The sequence below is a fragment of the Platichthys flesus genome, chromosome 14 (assembly GCF_949316205.1).
Source record: "Platichthys flesus chromosome 14, fPlaFle2.1, whole genome shotgun sequence".
Lineage (NCBI taxonomy): Eukaryota > Metazoa > Chordata > Actinopteri > Pleuronectiformes > Pleuronectidae > Platichthys > Platichthys flesus.
In genome coordinates this window covers 23325805-23346146 of record NC_084958.1, presented here as the reverse complement: position 1 = coordinate 23346146, position 20342 = coordinate 23325805, and the positions used below count along the sequence as shown (strand labels likewise).

The 20342-nt window shown below is 46.0% G+C and overlaps 2 protein-coding genes and 1 non-coding gene across 3 annotated transcripts in view; 2 read left to right on the top strand and 1 right to left on the bottom strand.

Annotated features, from left to right (window-relative positions):
* Nucleotides 1-20342, top strand: part of LOC133968593 (double-stranded RNA-specific editase B2-like) — a 30264-nt gene that overhangs the window by 5429 nt on the left and 4493 nt on the right. Inside the window, exons 2-7 of the mRNA XM_062404731.1 lie at nt 15446-15532; nt 15815-16758; nt 18763-18883; nt 19301-19463; nt 19547-19698; nt 20119-20272. Coding sequence (XP_062260715.1) covers nt 15446-15532; nt 15815-16758; nt 18763-18883; nt 19301-19463; nt 19547-19698; nt 20119-20272 — 1621 coding nt within the window. The remainder of the gene's footprint in view (nt 1-15445; nt 15533-15814; nt 16759-18762; nt 18884-19300; nt 19464-19546; nt 19699-20118; nt 20273-20342) is intronic.
* On the bottom strand, nt 1290-6423 carry LOC133968591 (uncharacterized). Its single transcript, XM_062404729.1, has 2 exons — nt 6242-6423; nt 1290-5533 (listed from the first exon to the last, which is right to left on the bottom strand). The coding sequence occupies exons 1-2, from the start codon at nt 6333-6335 to the stop codon at nt 2094-2096; spliced, it is 3534 nt and encodes a 1177-aa protein (XP_062260713.1). The 5' UTR covers nt 6336-6423; the 3' UTR covers nt 1290-2093.
* On the top strand, nt 13536-13618 carry trnal-uaa (transfer RNA leucine (anticodon UAA)). The gene has a single exon. It is a non-coding gene; the product is annotated as a tRNA-Leu (tRNA).

Sequence of the window (20342 nt, the reverse complement as noted above, 5' to 3'; positions counted from 1 at the left end):
GTACCTGGCTTGTTAGCTTAGCTCCGCTAGCCCGGAGACAAGATTAAGCAGTAATGGCGATGCTAATGGGAGTTATTACCACGTAAGATATCATCATAAGATATATGGTATGTAAAGTTGTTTCACTGGCCAAACCATTTGACTTGACATTGTTCCACAGATTCTTATTCTGCAGAAACAGATTTACTGTGATCAACTGAAGCCTGAGTATTTAAAGTCATATCTGCATTTTAAGAGCAGCTGTTTAAATTACGTCTCCTACAGCTCTTTATTCAGAGTGTTGGTGTAGATGTGTTGTAACGTGTTACAGTGAAAACCAAACTTGTATGTGTTGGTAATTGATTTTATTTTTCGTTTCAGGATGTTGAGCTCCCCTTGCTGGTCATGAAGCTGTATTACAGTACCTACACCAGTCTCCATGTTAGTTAGCTGAGCTCCTCCTCTCTTCAGGATAAACACCTGTGAGTTTTGTGGAGACTTTATGATGATGTTTCAAACACGTGACAGATGCAAACATTTAAAATAAAACAAACACACACACTAAATATCTGTTGTCAATTATCTATAAACAAAACTTCTGATCTACGCAGCAGATTTTATACGATACTTCCTTTATATGTTACTCCAGATAAAGTCCGGACCAAATTCTGTGGAAATCCTCAGAATTTCCACAGTTTTCCTGGTGGTAGTTTAGTGACCTCTAGTGGTCATTCACATTGTGTTTAATTTAAATATTACGATGCATGTGTAACCGAGTTGGATGTCTCAGAAAGAGATCTTACTTGACTACTACTAACACCACCAGGATAAACCTGAGTGATCCCCACAACTAGACGATCTCTTACAAGAGGGTTGCCCACAAACACACACATCAGCCACCAAGTGAACACAGAGACGTGTGTTGAAATGATAAAATACAACAATTTCTATTTGGTCAGAAGTTCAATTTTAAGGAACCTCAGAGACACATGTGAGGATCCGTCTCCCGTGGAACAGAGGACATCAGAAAGATCAGAGTCTTTACAGCTTTGATTAGAATAAACACTTTGTAGATTAACTGACGGTCAATGAACTGATGGATTATTGTCAGTGATGGTCGAGTATCTGAGGAGAAATATTATATATCAAGCAGACACAACAGTGATTGGATAATTATTGACCTGACACACACAAATAAGAAAAGGTTAATTTCCTTGTTACCAGCCGGTTACACATGAAATTCATGTTGTCATAGAAAAGAGAAAAACAGTACAAATGTTAACATGCACAAAAAGAAATACAAACTCAAATCAGTTGTTCAACTTGGATTTATTTACTTATATATTTCTGTCAGAGATACTTGAATAAACTGAAAAACATTAACACAACTTCAACTTTAAGTTTCCAAACATAAAAAGTTATAGAATACAAGCAAAGATAAAACCAGCGGTGAGTAAAAAACAGGTTCAAACCAAGCAAACTGACATTTGTTCCACTGTTTGTTTTATCATGTAATTCAGACATGAAACACATAAAGACACAGATATGATTTGACCTACATCACACCAGTGAACCTCATTGTTGACATGTCTGTCATGTGAGCTCTCAGCTTTCTACTTTGACACAGAGCAACATTACTCCCACACAACACGCTGTCATGCTGTGACTGGAAGTTGTATTTTGATGTATAATTAAAATAAATGCTAACTTATGAATTAATCAGCGAGCAGATGAAGAATCATGAAGCAAAGAGGCAGAAACGTTAAAACAGAGAAGTTTGGAAACACTGTCGGTCCCGTTTCAGTTTGAAACTCCGGTGCTGCGTGTTCATCTGGACAGAAACCCAGATGTTAGGAAACGATAACGTAGACGCTCACAACCTCTTGATGATTGGTTCTTTCTCTCTGATTCGTCAGGTTCCTGTCACATGACCTCAACTAACAACTAATGCTTCCTGTTAACAGCGGCATGTGTACGTGCATGGTCAGGTGATACTTGTTCACATGTTGGACGAGGATTCAAATGATATGAAGCCAAAATACTAGTAGACAGAGAAGGTTTCGGTTGAAATGGAAGTTTGGAAGTCGCCTCAGAGGAAAACCTTAAAGAAAAGACTAGAAGTCTCTGGATGAACTCTGGAGGAATCTTTCTCCTCTTTCCACTTTAGCCATGAACTCTGCTTGTTCTCTCATGTCCATCAGACACTGGACTCGTTTCTTCCAGCCGGACTTGGCCTCAGCGTTCTCTCCTTCTATGAGCAGGTTGATGTTCTCTGGAGTGGACAGAGGGTTTGGCCTCAGAGCGATCTTTTTAAGTCTGTTTAGACACTTGGCAGATTTACCCATCATTTTCACCACCTCAGCCTGCACAAGGTCATACTCAGCCTTCAGTCTGTCAATCTGTGACTTCACAGCCGTCGCCGCCTCGGAGGCTTTCAGGTACTTTTCTTCCTTCTCTTTTACTTGTATTTTTTCTTTGACTTCCTTGACTTTCCCTATTATTCCAGAACCACGATCAGGAATACGCTTATTGACTTCGACCACAAAATTCTTGTTTCTGCTGATCTCTGCCTCGTGATCTCTCAGTTGTGTAGTCGTCCCTTTTATCTCCTCCAGCTTGTCTAACCCAATTTTAACCTGCCTCTGCAAACTCTGAACTGAGATCTCGAGCTGCTGTCTTTCTCTGAGGACGTCCTTAGTCATCGTCAAGCTTTTGGTCGTCATCACATTCAAAGCAGTGAAAAACTTCTTCATGCATTTTATCCCCATGTTCCAAAACATCTCATCGAAGTCTCCCTCATCATCTTCCCCACTCGCGCTCTCTGCTGCACACAATTTGTTTTTGGCAAACAACGCTGAGTTATTGAACTTGAAGTGAACCGGCAGTCCTTCTTTGGTTTTCGGACACGGGACATCCGCCTTGTTGATCGCCTCCAGAACTGGTGGACGTTGGCTGCCTACAAATGTCACCAGAATCCGGATGTTTTCTGCCACGTCTTTGCCGAAGATGGAGAGCACTGAGTCAAACAAGAATTTCTGTGTTGGTGTGAGTCGTGCTGAAGAAGCCAGAGCTACGAAACACACAGCATCGATTTCACTGACACCACCCTCAGCCGAGAAGAGATCACGAAGCTGCTCTACGATCAACTTGTCCTTTTCTATGTCTTCTATATCTCCTGGAATATCCACAATGGTCAGAGAGAAGGGGATTTTAAACTCCTCCTGATGGTTCAGTTTGTACACAGTGACATGAGGGGTCTGGCTTTCAGCTTCTGAACTTGAATGATCCTTGACTATGAAGTTAAGTCTGAAATTGTCGTCCCACTTTACACCTACAATGTAGTTGATCATTCCATTTATCAAAGTGGACTTTCCTGATCCAGACTCTCCAAAAAGAATCATGGTGCGATTTCTCTTCATGCTTGTTTTGCCAAAGTTAAACATCCGGCAGCCTCCTATGACCATGTTGTCTTCTGTCGGAGGCAGTTTGTAAACTGACAGGGCCTCAGAACTTATTCTTACGCTCGTATGAGTGAGGAACTCTGTGAGAGGTTTAACATTCTTTGTGCAGACGTTCACAGAGATGCTTTCCTTGCTTCTGCCAGCTCCACCACAGTCACATGTGACCCTGACAACATACTCTGTCTCTGACTGAAGCTCTGATATGATCACCTCTTCAGATTCTGACATTTTTTGTTTCCACTGGAGATCTTCTCCTTTCCTCACTTTGTCTGCTTGGGCGTACTCCACGATGTATCTCAGAACGTGGACATCTTGTCCAAGCTCAGCAGGTCTCTGCCAGCTAACGGTTATCTCACTTGAGTTTGGTTCAACTCGAGGTTCTCCAGGAGGGCTGCAGGGCCGAGTTCTAATGGTTCCACTGACCTCGTTGACTGGTCCAACACCTACTGAGGTGACAGCTCTGCATCTGAACACGTACTCTGTGTTAGGACTCAGGTCGCTCACTGTGACGTCTCCATCCTTTGACACCGTCTTCTGTTGCCATCCAGCCTCTCCATGGACACAGTACTCAACAGAGTAGGAGGTGATGTTCTCGGTTCCAGATCTGGGTGGAGAGATCTTCAGGGTCACACTGTTGTGGTTTATGTCACTTGCTTTCACACTTTCCGGCTTTGAAGGTGGTTCAAAGTTCTCATTTACGGAGAAGCCGTCTTCATAAAGGTAGATGCTGGAACCTTTTTGTGTCTCATTGGTCAAACCCACCATGAGGAACTTTATGTTCTTGTTCTCTTTGTTGGCTTCTGCAAAATCCCTGAAGAGCTTTGCTTGTTTCCTCATTTTATTTGCAATGTCTTGTGAGGTGAACCACTGCTGCTGACCTTGAGGCTCGTCTGGTTTGGTTGGTTCTGATAGTGAATAGTTTGATGAGGCTGAGAGGAACGACTCAGCGTCTCCCACTGAGGTGAAAACAAAACACAGGACCTGCTCTGCACTGAGAATCTCCTCATGTAGACCATTCTGCGATGAGATGGTCCTTGTGTTTTTCATTATGTTGATGTAAGATCTTAAGACGTAGATTTCTCTCTCTTTACAGTCCATCCACTCAGTCAGGTTTTTGCTGTTGAACGGAGATGAGTGTCTCTTCATCAGTATCTCTGCAAGCACAGCCTCCTCTTCACCTCCTCCTCGTATAGATGGAAGTTTCAATGATAAAGTTCGTTGGAATTCTAGTTTGAACACAGAGCACATTTCTTTAAAACTTTTAAGTTTTTTGCCAATCTGAGGAAACTGCTGTGCTGTTGTTGTTCTCATGGCATCGTTGCACCTCATTTCCAGCTCACTGAAGTCCTCCAGGACTGTCTGTGCTTCCTGAACTAGTCCTACACTTATCTGACGAACAAGTTTAGCAGCAGTAGAATCTAAACTTGTCAATGGCAACAGCCAGACTTTCACTGGAACTGCTTTTTCCCCATTGGATCCCAGTAGTTTTGGCAGGCTTTGATAGACCTGTACGGCATCCTGAAAGGACACAGGATTCTTTTCAAGAGAAAAGTCTCCGTGGAACTTGCAAGAAAACTTCTCAACATTTGCCTTCTCTTTGTCTTCCATGTGCAGGGAACCTTCTCCATCTATAGAGATGCATGGGAGCTTCTTGATCACCACTTTCAAGTTGCCTTGAACGTCCTGATGATCTTCTCCTTTTGACATCTCACGATCAAACACAAAGAAGGCTTGTGCTCCATAAAGAATAGCTGTGACTACATGTGTTGCCAATCCTTTGTCAAAAACTTCCGGATGTTTCATGTTGGCTCTTCCGAGATGGTTCATGGACAGTTCCTGGACATTTGTGGTAGCTTTGTACTTCAGTGTTACTCTGGCCTGATTTTTGGATGTCTTGTGATCATTCAGGTATTTGGCCGATCCCCCCACCTCAACCAGTCCACCCAAGAAACTTGCTTTCAGAGAAGCTTCAACATTTAGTGCTGAAGATTTATCCTCGATTGAGTCAGATGCAACTATCTCAAAATCATTAGAGTTCTGTGGTCTTTCTCCAATATCTTTTTTCAGGTCCTCCCGGTCCCACAATGTCATTCCTACAAAAAGAAGCAAAAATCAAGTTGAGCTTCCAGAATCATCCAGAATTTGATTAAATGTGTTTCACTCAATTTAAAGGGAGATGCTCAACATCTCTGGTTTATTAATCAGCCATTAGCTGTAAACAAATAAGGAACCCCGGGGAAGGAGGAAATTTTCCAACTTCGATTCATGAGAAACTCAGAAAGTCTGAGATTTAAGTTACAAATCTTCTAGAAAACAACTGAATTTTGTTCTGGACATTGTGCTGACTTTATCCCGGGGGCCAGTTGGACAAAGAGCAGAGAAACTCCAGAGGCTGTTACTGGAACAATGTGTGAACGCTGCTTCAGAGACTTCATGCAGATGCTGTGATATGAATCTTTCCACTGAGTTGTAGCAGATGCACAAATTCTCAAAGAGTTTTTGTCATAGTTTCAGGGAAATGTTTAATTCTTATGAATTTATGACATTAATGTTGAATGATGTTCACTATTGTCTGGTTGTATCTTTAGCTATAACATCTGTGTATTTCATTGGTACCTGGTTTATATCAAAAATTAAAAAAGACATTAACCTGTTCAACTGTTAAATATACTTTCTGTCTTTTGCTGCAGCAAGTACTTGCGAGCTGAATTGCTTTCATGATTTGTTCCATGGATCATTAATAAAAATGGAGTACAAACTATAATATCTTGTGTATTCGTTCTTTACATGCGAGTCCTCACCGGGCACTAGTAGATCTTTGCGACAGTCGTACAGCATCCCCAGGGAGAAAGGCCGACCGAGCGCCGCCACCTCCATCGACCCGAGGAAGTCCATCACTCAGCCTGAACCGGACAAAACAGAAAGTGAGTTGACTTCTGATGCGACCACGTTCAGGTTTGATATGTTTATATGTTTATAAAACCTCCAGCAAGTCCTCTCCATTAGTGTCTAGGTGACCCTATGGAAAATGTCCCAGAACTAAAGGAAAAATTACATTAAATCTACATTTTGTAAACATAATGTTTTACTTATTCTTCTTTTAATGTATTTTAAATATATTTAAATAAACAAACTGCAGCATCTTTATCTGCTGAACCTCACACGTCTCTGATAAATACTGCAAAGTACAAAATTATGGATAAAAAACTGATGCAAAGGAAAAAGGTTTCATTCTAATAATCAGAACATATTTAAATTTAAAGTCAGTATCTTTACATCTGATCAAAGATTGAAACAACAAACAATTTGCTGAACAAATTTCCAATAAATGAGACCATTTACCAGAATCACCTGAAGTGAATGTGACATTATCTCTCTCACAAACACACACACACACCAACACACACCCATAAACACACACCCAAAAACAAACACTTACACACACACACACACACACACTGGGTGAGGTCTTCACTCAGTAAATCACATGTACAGTTACTCACATGTACAATAACTCACATGTACAATAACTCACATGTACAATAACTCACATGTACAGTAAACCTCGTGTTCAGAACAATGTTTCTGGCTCATGTTGTGTTGACTCATGAGTCTCTGAACTTTGGATAACCTCAGTCTCTAAACTTCCTGTTTTCTCCGAGCAGCCGGTTGAAACCAGTTCACTGCTGAAGGTGAAGTGAGTTCACAAGTTACTCAAGTTACTCAAGTTACTCTGTAACTTACAACTGTTGCTTGATGTTGACTGTGATGATCAACACTGTGAGCTGGAACATTTACTGCTCTGAATAAAACCACAGAATAAAGTAGAAGAAATAAATTTTGAGACTTTATAACTAAACATATATACATGTGTGTGAGTGTGAGTTTGTATGTGTATGTGTGTGTGTGTGTGTGTGTGTGTGTGTGTGTGTGTAGTTTGACAGCTGTGGATAATCTCAATGTTTATTGGTTTGTTGCCTGTGGATTTTTTTAAATACATGCAGAGTAAACACACACACACACACACACACACACACACACACACACACACACAGAACAACTGATTAGAACATTTAGAAGATTGTTAAACAATAAACAATAAGAATGAACAATACGACACAATATTCAGCAGCATCACGCATGCACACTTATAATTATTATTATTAAATTATAATTATTATTATAATTCAGAGAGAAATAGCTCAGAGCTTAGAAACTTACCGCTGGTCAGGAAGTGATGGAAAGTGTGACTGCAGCCTGCTCCTTTATACAGACACACACAAACACACACACACACACACACACACCTTTACTGGAAGTCACACCCTTTCAAAGAAATCTGCAAATCTGAAAGTGAAACTAAACCTCACACGACTCTGATAAATACTGCAAAGTGCAAAATTATGGATAAATATCTGATGCAAAGGAAGAAGTAAAAGAAAGTAAATCACTGCTTTAAAATTCCAAACTGTTATTCACAGTGTTTTCAAGATAGATACTTTATTGTCCCACACACACGACATGCAAGGGGGGAAATTTGTTTTCTGCTATGACCCGTCTAGTGTACACAGAGCAGTGGGCAGCCATGCACGGCGCCCCGGGGACCAGGTGTAAGGAGAGTAAGGTGCCTTGCTCAGGGGCACTTAGACAGTGGGGTGGGGTAGGCACTTTGACAGTGTGGAACAGATCCAGGTGTTGTCCAGGTGTTGTAAGTCCAGGTATGTTGTTTTTCAAATAGACATCCACAGCTGTCAAACTCTGTGGATTCGAACTAGAGACCACCGTTGGATTTTCTGCCCACATTCCAACTTTCTGCCACTAGTCCACCGCCACTCCCCAATTTAAGTCAGGCAAGTTACTTGTAATTAGTTACAGTTACTAGTTACTTCTTTTAAAAGTAATTGAATTACTTCACCAGTTACTGTATATCAAAAGTAATAAGGTACTAGGGAAAGTAACTTTTAAGTCACTTTCTGTTATTTTATTGTGAAATGTTTTCTTTTGTTACATGATTTTATTTTTAAACGGTTCCGGTAGAGTCGCGGACATCCTGTGATGACGACAACGGCGCTACGTAAGGTTTATGTTTTTAGCGACTTTCCGAAGAAGCACGATGTCTAGACTTACTGGTCCACGGTGGTTTTAAGGCAGGGATGCCAGTCTGAAATTGGAAAGGGGGCCAGATTTTTTCGATCGAGACCTCGGGGGGCCGGAGGACACTTTCGGCCTTAAAAGGCCAAACACTGACTCAACACATGGATAGGTAGGCTATTTGAAATTATTCATGAAGGCCTACACATCAATAAGAAATTGCTGCAATTGGCACCAAAATAGCCTCACAATGAGGCCTACAATTACATAGCATAAAGCAGGAGACAGTTCCACACACCCATATGCCTATATGGCACTAGCCTGGCTATCAGTCAACCCCAACCCCTTTTATTCCCTCCCACCCATATCACCAGTGTTGTATAAAGTACTTGAAAGTCATACTTGAGTAAAAGTACAGATATCTTACCTGAAAGTGACTTTGGTAAAAAATAAAAGTAACCTGTCAGAAAATGACTTGAGTAAAAGTCTTAAAGTCGCTCATATTACATTTACTTAAGTATCAAACGTATCTGTTGTTGATATATACCTAAGTATCTAAAGTAAAAGTACAAAAATTGTGTTTTTTATAGTAGACCTATACAGACACAAAACAACCCAAAATGTTTTTCCTCAAGTTGTGTTTCAACCGACTGAAATTTTTTTACAACAATATGCATATAATGTGTATGATGTATAATTTTACAAATTTGGAACCCTAGATGCTGAGGTTCAAATTGTAATGGACTAGTGCATCTGCCTCTTGTGTCTACCTAAGAACATTAATTATTACATTAATTAACCACAGTATAACCTCTAAAGACTGAACTGAACCGAGCTCCTGCACGAGCACCTGGTCGTTCTAAAGGGAATAAACGGATGAGGAATGTGCTCCTGTTGATTAGGTCCCTCCCCTTTGTACACACATCGCTACTCCCCATTGGATGGTTCAGTGAGGCCCTCGGATCGGCCCCGCCAGAGTCGGTCACGGCCCTGGCGGGGCGTCGAGAGGACGATCAAACTGGACTCTCTGGAAGAAGTCAAACTCGTAACTCATCCTCATTTTCATCCGCTTATCCGGGGTCGGGTCGCGGGGGGAGCAGCTCAAGCAGGGGGCCCCAGACTTCCCTTTCCCGGGCCACATTGACCAACTCTGACGGGGGGATCCCGAGGCGTTCCCAGGCCAGTGTTGAGATATAATCTCTCCACCTAGTCCTGGGTCTTCCCCGAGGTCTCCTCCCCACTGGACGTGCCTGAAACACCTCCCAAGGAAGGCGCCCAGTGGGCATCCTTACCAGATGCCCGAACCACCTCAGCTGACTCCTTTCTAAGTGAAGGAGCAGCGGCTCTAATCCGAGTTCCTCACGGATGGCTGAGCTTCTCACCCTATCCCTAAGGGAGACGCCAGCCACCCTTCTGAGAAAACTCATCTCGGCCGCTTGTACCCGTGATCTCGTCCTTTCGGTCATCACCCAGCCCTCATGACCATAGGTGAGGATAGGAACGAAGATCGACCGGTAGATCGAGAGCTTTGCCTTGCGGCTCAGCTCTCTTTTCGTTACAACGGTGCGGTAAAGCGAACGCAATACCGCCCCCGCTGCTCCGATTCTCCGGCCAATCTCACGCTCCATAGTACCCTCACTCGCGAACAAGACCCCAAGGTACTTGAACTCCTTCACTTGGGCTAAGGACTCATTTCCTACCCGGAGTAAGCAATCCATCGGTTTCCTGCTAAGAGTCATGGCCTCAGATTTAGAGGTGCTGATCCTCATCCCAGCCGCTTCACACTCGGCCACCAGCCGATCCAGTGAGTGCTGAAGGTCACAGGCCGATGAGCCAATGAGGACCACGTCATCTGCAAAAAGCAGTGACGAGATCCTCTGACCACCGAACTGCAACCCCTCCCCACCACGACTACGCCTCGATATCCTGTCCATGTATATCACAAACAGGATTGGTGACAAGGCGCAGCCCTGGCGGAGACCAGCATCCACTGAGAACGAAACTGACTGGCTGCCGAGGACGCGAACACAGCTCTCGCTTTGGGAGTACAGGGATTGGATGGCCCTGAGGATAGACCCCCTTACCCCATACTCCCGCAGCACCTCCCACAGTTTCTCCCGGGGGACCCGGTCATACGCCTTCTCCAGATCCACAAAACACATGTAGACCGGATGGGCATACTCCCAGGCCCCCTCCAGGATCCTTGCGAGAGTGAAGAGCTGGTCTGTAGTTCCACGTCCGGGGCGAAAACCGCATTGTTCCTCTTCAATCTGAGGTTCGACGATCGGCCGAACCCTCCTTTCCAGCACCTTGGAGTAGACTTTACCAGGGAGGCTGAGAAGTGTGATGCCCCGGTAATTGGCACACACTCTCTGGTCCCCCTTTTTGAACAGGGGAACCACCACCCCAGTTTGCCACTCCTTTGGCACTGTACCCGACTCCCACGCGATGTTGAATAGGCGTGTCAACCATGACAGCCCCTCAACACCCAGAGCCTTTAGCATTTCTGGCCGGATCTCATCAATCCCTGGGGCCTTGCCACTGCGGAGATGTTTGACCACCTCAGTGACCTCCACCAGGGAAATTGACGATGAAACACCATCAACCTCGAGCTCTGCCTCCAACATAGAGGGCGTGTTATTCGGATTCAGGAGTTCCTCAAAGTGTTCCTTCCAACGTCCGACAACCTCCTCAGTTGAGGTCAACAGAGTCCCATCCTTACTGTACACAGCTTGGATGGTTCCCCGTTTCCCCCTCCTGAGGTGCCGGATAGTCTTCCAGAAACACTTTGGTGCCGACCGAAAGTCCTTCTCCATGGCCTCTCCGAACTTCTCCCACACCCGCTGCTTAGCCTCCGACACGGCAGCAGCTGCAGCCCTTCGGGCCTGTCGGTACCCTGCAACCGAGTCAGGAGTCCTCCAGGATATCATATCCCGGAAGGCCTCCTTCTTCAATCGGACGGCTTCCCTGACCACCGGTGTCCACCACGGTGTCCGAGGGTTACCGCCCCTTGAGGAGCCTAAGACCCTGAGGCCACAGCTAGCCGCCGCAGCTTCAGCAATGGAGGCTTTGAACACCGCCCACTCCGGCTCAATGCCCCCAACCTCCACAGGAATGCCAGAAAAACTCCGCCGGAGGTGTGAGTTGAAGATACCTAGGACGGGGGCCTCCTCCAGACGTTCCCAGTTCACCCGCACTACTCGTTTGGGCTTACCAGGTCTATCCGGAAATTTCCCCCACTCCCTGATCCAACTCACAACCAGATGGTGGTCGGTTGACAGTTCCGCCCCTCTCTTTACCCGAGTGTCCAAAACATGCGGCCTCAGATCAGATGACACGATCACAAAATCGATCATTGATCTTCGGCCTAGGGTACTCTGGTACCAGGTACACTTATGAGCACCCTTATGTTCGAACATGGTGTTTGTTATGGACAATCCATGGCTAGCACAGAAGTCCAATAACAAACGACCGCTCGGGTTCAGATCAGGGAGGCCGTTCCTCCCCACCACGCCTCTCCAGGTGTCTCCATGGTTGCCCACGTGGGCGTTGAAGTCACCCAGCAGAACTACGGAGTCCCCTACTGGAGCCCCATACAGGACTCCATTCAGATTCTCCAAGAAGGCCGAGTACTCTGAACTGCTGTTTGGTGCATACGCACAAACAACAGTCAGAGTTTTCCCCCCTACAACCCTTAGGCGCAGGGAGGCGACCCTCTCGTCTACCGGGGTAAACTCCAACACCGCGGCGCTCAGCCGGGGATTTATGAGTATCCCCACACCCGCCCGACGCCTCACGCCCTTGGCAACTCCGGAGAAGAATAAAGTCCAACCCTTATCCAGGAGTACGGTACCAGAGCTGAGACTGTGCGTGGAGGTAAGCCCCACCAGATCTAACTGATAGCGCTCCACCTCCCTCACAAGCTCCGGTTCCTTTCCCCACAGCGAGGTGACGTTCCACGTCCCCAGAGCCAGCTTCTGCCGCCCGGGTCTGGTCCGTCGAGACCCCCTACCTTCGCTGCCACCCATGTGGCTGCGCACCCGACCCCAACGGGTCTTCCCACAGGTGGTGGGCCCATGAGATGAAGAGAGGGGGGGTGCCACGTAGTTTGTTCGGGCTATGCCCGACCGGGCTCCGTGGCAAACCCGGCCACCAGACGCTCGCCATCGAGCCCTCCGTCTGGGCCTAGCTCCAGACGGGGGCCCCGGGCTTCCTCCGGGCTGGGTCCCATCTCCTCTTTTGTCGATATTCATTGAGGGTTTTGAACCATTCTTAGTCTGGCCCCTCACCTCAAACTCGTAACTTATTTACAGAAATATCTTTTAACGGGGTTATTAAACAATAACAAACCAATCTGCAGAACCAGGATAGAGAACGATAAGATGAGTGAGACATTAAATCTTCTACGATAACGACTTTCATTATCAGTCCTGAGAAATTATTACAAAAAGTTTCCCTCATTTCTTTGCCCTTGAAGAAAGACAGTCTACATTACAAGCAAATGAAACCCGCTTCCCATTAATTAGGCTTAGCAAATGAGATTATCCACAGCTGTCAAACTACACACACACACACACACACACACACACACACACTGGACAGTGAGCGGGGGCTCCTCGTCTCCCCCTGCCATGCCTAATTTCATTATTCTATTAAATAAGGTTCATTAACAGTGGCTGGATGGAGAAACTCTTCTTCTGAGGTTTGATCAACACCAGCACTCGGGGACATGGAGCTTCTCATCTCTACAAGGCTCTTGTCACTATTCTGTGAATTCAGTGGCTGCTTTGCAAAGTATTAATATCTGTTACGCTTCAAGATGAAGGAGTGAAGTGAGAAGTTTTTCATTTTCCCTCTAGATTTCTATAGAAAGCAACTCAGGTGGAATCACACTCTGCTGCTGGTGTGAGGAAATACCAGTTTGAAGCACATTGGATCCACTTTCAAGTCCCGGAGTCGACTCCCATCGTTTCATAAATCAGAAGGTCTTGTTGATTGAAAAGAACCAGGATGGCCGAGTGGTTAAGGCGTTGGACTTAAGATCCAATGGGCAAATGCCCTCGTGGGTTCGATCCCCACTCCTGGTATTCTGCTTTATCCTTTAATGTGCTTCTTCCAGTTATATACATATGATATAAACAATGTCATGATTATATTACGTTCTAAAATATAGGTTGCAGATCAAATGATTTACACTTAGTCATATAGAGTCGGTGCTCTGGTTAACTTGGGCAATTAAAACCCAAAAACCCTAGTGAACTCTAGTGTTCACTAGTCCAATAGTGCACATGGACACTTTCCCATTGTCCCTCAGATGTGCACGTGTTGCACTTTCATCTCTAAATTGCTGATCAAACCCTTTTTGGCACATTTGCGTGTGACAGAGATTACAGGTAGATTCCCTGCAGGCGGGCTGACCTCCAGTTAAATCAAGTGCAAACTCTAACACTGCAATTCACAGGATGTGACCTAATGCCATGAGAGAGTGAGTGAGAGAGTGAGGGATAAGTAGGGTTGCAAAATTCCGGGAATATTCAAAGTTGGAAACTTTCCATGGGAATTAATGGGAATTAACGGGAAATTGTGAGGGTAATTTATACTAACTGTATTTAACTTGTCATATACAGACATAAATATAAACATTTGTTTTGTCATAGGCTGATTTGAGGCCTGAGGAAACTTTGGGCACTTGACTATAGCTTCTTGATCTGTGTCCTTCTTATTATAGTTCTTTGCATCATATTTGCAAATGTACTCAGCGTTTCCTTCTACATTGGCTGGAGTGAAATGTCTCCACACATGAGACAGTGCATTTGGAATTGTTCTGTAGAATAAGATGAGAAAAAAGCTTGTGCAATGCCAGAGATATAAATAGTTGGCCAAGGGTTAGGGTTAGGGCTTCGCCGACGTAACCCAAACACAAACACAGTTATAGGGTTAGGGTTAGGGTTAGGTCATTAAAACACCTCCAGCCTGCAGCTGCACCTCAGAAGCTGAGGACTCACTTCATCACAATCACATCCTGTCTCCCAGCTCCGGCTCACATCAGCCACGTAACAGCATCACACGCCCGATGTCACTGTGAGGTGTGAGGTTAATGTAGAGCGGTTTGATCTGCTCTCCTCATTCCACTAACGACTCTGTGTGCAGCGCCCTCCACAACCACCGGTCAGCGGGGGGGGGATCTGAACAACGTGCATCTTTCAGCCAATTCTCAATCCACTTGTACTTCAAACAGGACGTTTGTCTGTTTTTTATTCAAATGATTAATGTGTTTTCTAGTTGTTTACTTCTTGTTCTTGTGGTTATCTTGATCTTCAGAGGGATTCTGTCCTCGCTGTTCCCAGTCGGTCAAACAAAGTGATTTTTCTAAACCCTCGATGCTGCAGCGTTCTTTGGAAAAACAACTAGAGACAGTGAAAACCAGGATATACAGATGATTATGGTCTCACCAGTGACTGATGAAGTGTCTGAAAATGGTGCCTTGTCTTAATGTTGATTTATAACATTCAGACTTTCAGCTCACAGCCTTACTATCGTCTAAACAGTTCATATCACATGTTGTTGCCAGTGCAGTTCGTGTTTCTCTGTGTTTATGTCTCTGATGTGTTGTGTGTTACACCCCATTGAGAAACCAGAGCGGTTAAATGGTGATGGGGCGCCAGATAAATCCAAATGGGGATAAATGGGGTCACTGGTTTCAGAGCCAGTGGGGATCAGCAGATGATCAGTTACAGTCTGGAGCAGAGAGCAAAGGTCAGCAGGTACAGAAACAAGATGTTGTGTGTTTGTGTTAGGTTTGAAACAGGATTTAAAGAAATGTCCCTGGTTGCCTTGACGTCTTCTGTTGTTATAATAAATACATATACTGTGTAGAAAAGATTAATTTCATACATTTATGATTCTGTTTTCAGAACGAGGCGAAATTCTGTCAACCCTCACCGGTCCAGTGCGACACTGGGAGACTGGAGCTTCATCAGCTGAGGATGCAGACAACTCAAGTAAATGATTTTCTTTTTTCACTTGGAAAAGTTTGGTTGGATTTCCTCTGTTGAAACGTGAGGGGAATTTTCTGTTTTTATTAATTCTGCATCATCAAACTGAGCTATTTTACTTTTACTTGAGTTGTTGACTTCTACCTGAGTAAAGAATGTTCAGACTTCTGCCACCTCTGCTCACATGCTGACCCGCTCCCATGAAAAGCCGATTTCTATCGACCTGGAGGAACCATAGAAGCAAAACCGTTTGTCCAGGTCCCTGTCATGATTTGAATCTGTCAACAGGCACGAGCAGTTTGGAGGTGAAGGAGAATCAGGAGGATAAAATCCAGGTGGACTGTGACCTACTGAGAAAGTTCCATCCCTCAGCTTTCTGCCCGACGTTCCCCAGACGCAGAGCGAGGGCCACGAAGAGGAAGCAGCCGCTGCTGGATGGAAAAGACCGGCTGCTCTGCCAGAGCCACTCGACCTGTAAACGAGCCTCGTGGGCCGTCACTCAGAAGAACGCTCTGGTGCAGCTGAACGAGCTGCGACCCGGGCTGCTCTACGAGGTCGCCTCAGAGACCGGTCCTCTGCACGCTCCGGTGTTCTCAGTCGGCGTGGAGGTCAACGACCTCCGCTTCGAAGGTCGAGGGCCGACCAAGAAGCAGGCGAAGATGAGGGCCGCGGAGCTCGCTCTCCGCTCCTTCGTCCAGTTCCCCAACGCCTCCCAGGCTCACACCGTGATGGAGAACTTCACCGGGTCACCCACGGACTTTACAGCAGATAAACTGGACATCCTCGATGGATTCCTCCAGGAGTCGGAGCCATCACTGTTTGGAGATCTCCTGAGAGGCAACACAGGAAAACAGGAGGTTTTCTCCAGCATCTACAACCACAAGCGACTCGTTCATCTCACACTGGACTTGGTCTCCTCAGCAAACCCCAAGAGACGAGCCCTCTGCACCGCTCTGCTAGAGCGCCTCAGCCCGGTGGCGCTGCTCAGCGAGCTGCAACCAGGGCTCAGGTACATGTGTCTGCTGGAGAGAGCTCAGGGCAGACTGATGAGGAGCTACGTCATGGTTGTTCGGGTGGCGGGGGGGGTGTTTGAAGGGTGTGGTCACAGTAAGAGACGGGCGAAGGCGCAGGCGGCAGCAGCTGCTCTACAGTCTCTGTACAACATCAGCCTGGGACCAGAGAAGAAGGTCATGGGCCTCCAGAGCAGCAGAACCAAAAACCAGCTCCCTCAGGTGAGTAGAGCTTCTGTTTTCACCTCACAGGTTTTATTACCAAGAGAGAAACTGTACAAGAGCAAAACAGTCTCCATCCAGACGAGCGGGTTGAAATCACACGTCACATGACCTTTCACGTGCACTGGGGATGTGCTCGCTTACAGGAAACACTGTGCACGGGGAACAGCGAAGGTGAAAAGTAAGATGAGGGATTTCAAACCTTAAAAATTATCCTCACAATAAAAGTATAGAACGTAACGGATCATGAGAAGTGGAAACACGGGCACAAAAGAGAACTGTATGGAAACGAGGGGTTATGTCTTAAATGACCTGAAGTCCTCATGTGACCCAGTTGTAGAGAAAAGTCTGGTGAGCAGATTTACTCCAGAACCCTCAGTGTGTTTCATCATGAGTCCGAGTCCGGCAGTGGGACGGAATCTGTCCCTCGTCTCTGCAGCTCTCTGAGTCTCCTAAGTCTCGAGACGTGTGGAGTGTGCTGCACATCAGCATCACCATCATGTCCCGAGGCCCGAGAGCGGGACGGTGGCCTGTGTGCTCATCTGCAGCATCCAAACAACTTCATTATGTCTCTGGGAACTGTCCCCGGCGTCTTCTAATGTCATGCTTTATGAATACGAGGGAGATTTGTCTCCACGGCGCTGAAGGGGGCGACTGAAGGAATCTGAGAAAGATGGAGATGCACGTTGTTTATCGAACCCGGTGGGGGAGCTGATCTGAATCCAGACAGAGGAAGATGACACAGAAGCGTTTGGATGTGATCTGAACCGAGAGGTGGTTTCAAACTGCTGCAGGCAAAACTTAAGAGGCCAACGATTTTCAGAAGCTTCTCCTCCTCTTTGTCTAGGAGACAGATTTTTATCATTTGGCACACACACACACACACACACACACACACACACACACACACACACACACACACACACACACACACACACACACACACACACACACACACACACACACACACCCTTCAACGCGAGCTGTCTGTCAGGCGGCGTGACGCATTGATGAACATTATTACACCACATTAAGGAGGAGCGGCAGCAGACCAAGGAGACGGAGGTGGAGCGGGGGGGGCGGTGTGAAGAGCATCATAATCTCACAGATAATTGTTTAACACACTCATTACACACAACCTTGTGCAGCTGTCACCCAGGAAACACCGAGCAGAGAGTTTCACCAAAAGACAAAACCACAGGACAGACGGTGAGGTCCGGGTTCAGGAGGCGTTAGAGAGGTCCGGGGTTCAAAGACAGATTATTTTATTAAAAAAAATATATATATATATACTAAAAAGTTAGTTTTCAAATCCTGGGACAATAAATACAGATAAAGTTGCTTTTTTAAAAGTTTAAGTCATAATTCTCTCAGTACATTATTGCTTCAATATTAATTTTCTTCTTACTGAAGCCAGTAGTGAAAACGACTGAGCATGAATTGGTTCCTGGCAGAGAGAGAGCAGAATACAGTATTGTGGTACTTGTATAGTACTTCTTACAGGTCAAATCCTCTCCATCGCCCCCTTGTGGCTGGTGTCAGTCTACAGCCCCCCCCCCCCTGGTGTGAGCTGATTGGGTCACCCAAACAAAAAATGTCAAAACGTTTGTGCCCAGGATGATCAACTTCATTTCTGGATGGCATCAGGAAGTGGAGATTTATTCACAGTCGGAAGTGAGGACCTGCCAGGAACTTAAATCAAATAAATATTAAAATAAATCTCATGTTTGAGGCTGAACCTGCTCGAAAAACTCACAAACTAATTTAAGCAGGAAAAGTTCAGAACCCTTCACTGACCCGACTTCAACTGCCACCTCAAACACATGATGCACTTGTTTTTAGATATCATGATTCCAGATGTTCTATTGAAAAGGACTGGATCAATGTGAACAACCAGTTCTCAGCTAAAGTGATAAACGAGAGGATGAAGACAGAGAGGAATGAGAAAGAGGACGAGCTGCCTCCTCAGATCCGTTAACCCTGTCTCTGCCGTTTCCTCTGCAGTTCTTCGCGGCGTCCATCTTCCACCTGGTGAGAGAGAAACACGCCGAGTTGATGGTGGGCGGTTCCTCCTCCTCCTCTCCCGCTCGCCACAAGGCGCTGTCGGGAATCGTGATGACCAGAGGTAAGGGGCGGAGTCACAGAGGGTCTGGTGTGAAGGCTGAACCGTGGCCTCGGCTCAAGGTCGCGACCCAGAGGTCATCAGGATCCATGAAATATTCTCTGAGAAGTCAAAGATAAAAAACATCCAATCCCCCAAAGTTAAAGAAAGTGAATTGTGGGACGTCCACTAAATTGACCAGGTTCTCCACACATCTACAGGGTTAGGGTAGGCAGCCAATCACAGGGCGGCGTCTGGATCGACCTGTTAGATATCACAGGCAATCAGATCAATTTTAAAGGAGACATCTGATTCAGGTGTTTCATTTTGAAGTTGCCGTCTGACGACTTGTTTTCTGAACTTCAGGACATGTCATCATTTTACAGCAGTAACAGAATTTGTCTCCTGAGCCGTGGGTGTCTCTGTCCTCCCCCCCTCCAGGCTTCGACCTCAGATCTGCCCACGTCGTGTCTCTGGCCACGGGGGCGAAGTGTCTGGACAACGCGAGCGACCGCGACTCGATGCTCGGCGACTGTCACGCTGAAGTTCTCAGCAGGAGAGCGCTGGTTCGATTCCTGTACTCTCAGCTGGAGCTGCTGCTCTGGTACAAACAGAACTATTCATCTTGCTCTTGGTTCCTTGGCTCTTGGTCCCTTATTGTCTCATGTCTTTCTGTCCTCTCTCCAGTGATCCGGCAGACGGCGAGGAACAATCCATCTTTGTGCCAAACGAAGGCGGCGGCTTGCGGCTGCAGGACGGCGTCTTCTTCCACATGTACGTCAGCTCGTCCCCGTGTGGAGACGCTCGACTCAACTGCCCCTACGAGACCAGTGCTGCCTGTGAGACAAACACGTTCAAACTGGTGTCAGACCAGTACACTGTCAGAGGGTTCAGCTGAGAAATCGGAGGTTGATGCTAAAAACAGAAGATTAACAAAGTGTTAGAAACCTGTTGAAGTAAAGTCATGACCTCACTCTCCGCAGGTCATTAGTCTCCTCACCCGATTGGCTGTTCCTTAACGAGTTCATTAACGTGCAGGGGGCGGGGCTCTGGTCACTTTCCATCGCTCTGAGAACATAAGAGTCTGATTCGCTGTGTCGATCCATCCGACCGTCTGATTGGTTGATCCATCTGACCAAGGAAACAGACACATGACAAGAGACTAAAATCAGTGAAATAATAAATCAGTACAGAAAATGTCTTGCTCTATGGAACTCCGGCAGTTATGGCGCCTGATCTGATTCCTCCTCCTCCGTCAGATCCCGGCCGGAGGTGTCGCTCTCACCTCAGGGCGAAGGTCAACGGGGGGGAGGGCACGCTGCCTGTCACGGCACGAGGAGCCAATCAGAAACGGGACGCTCTGTCGAGGGGGGGACGTCTGGTCACCATGTCCTGCACCGACAAAATGGCAAAGTGAGTGTGACGCTGGATGGATTAGTGTTGTGACATGAGACATCAAAGGATCTCCTCAGGTGGATTCCTT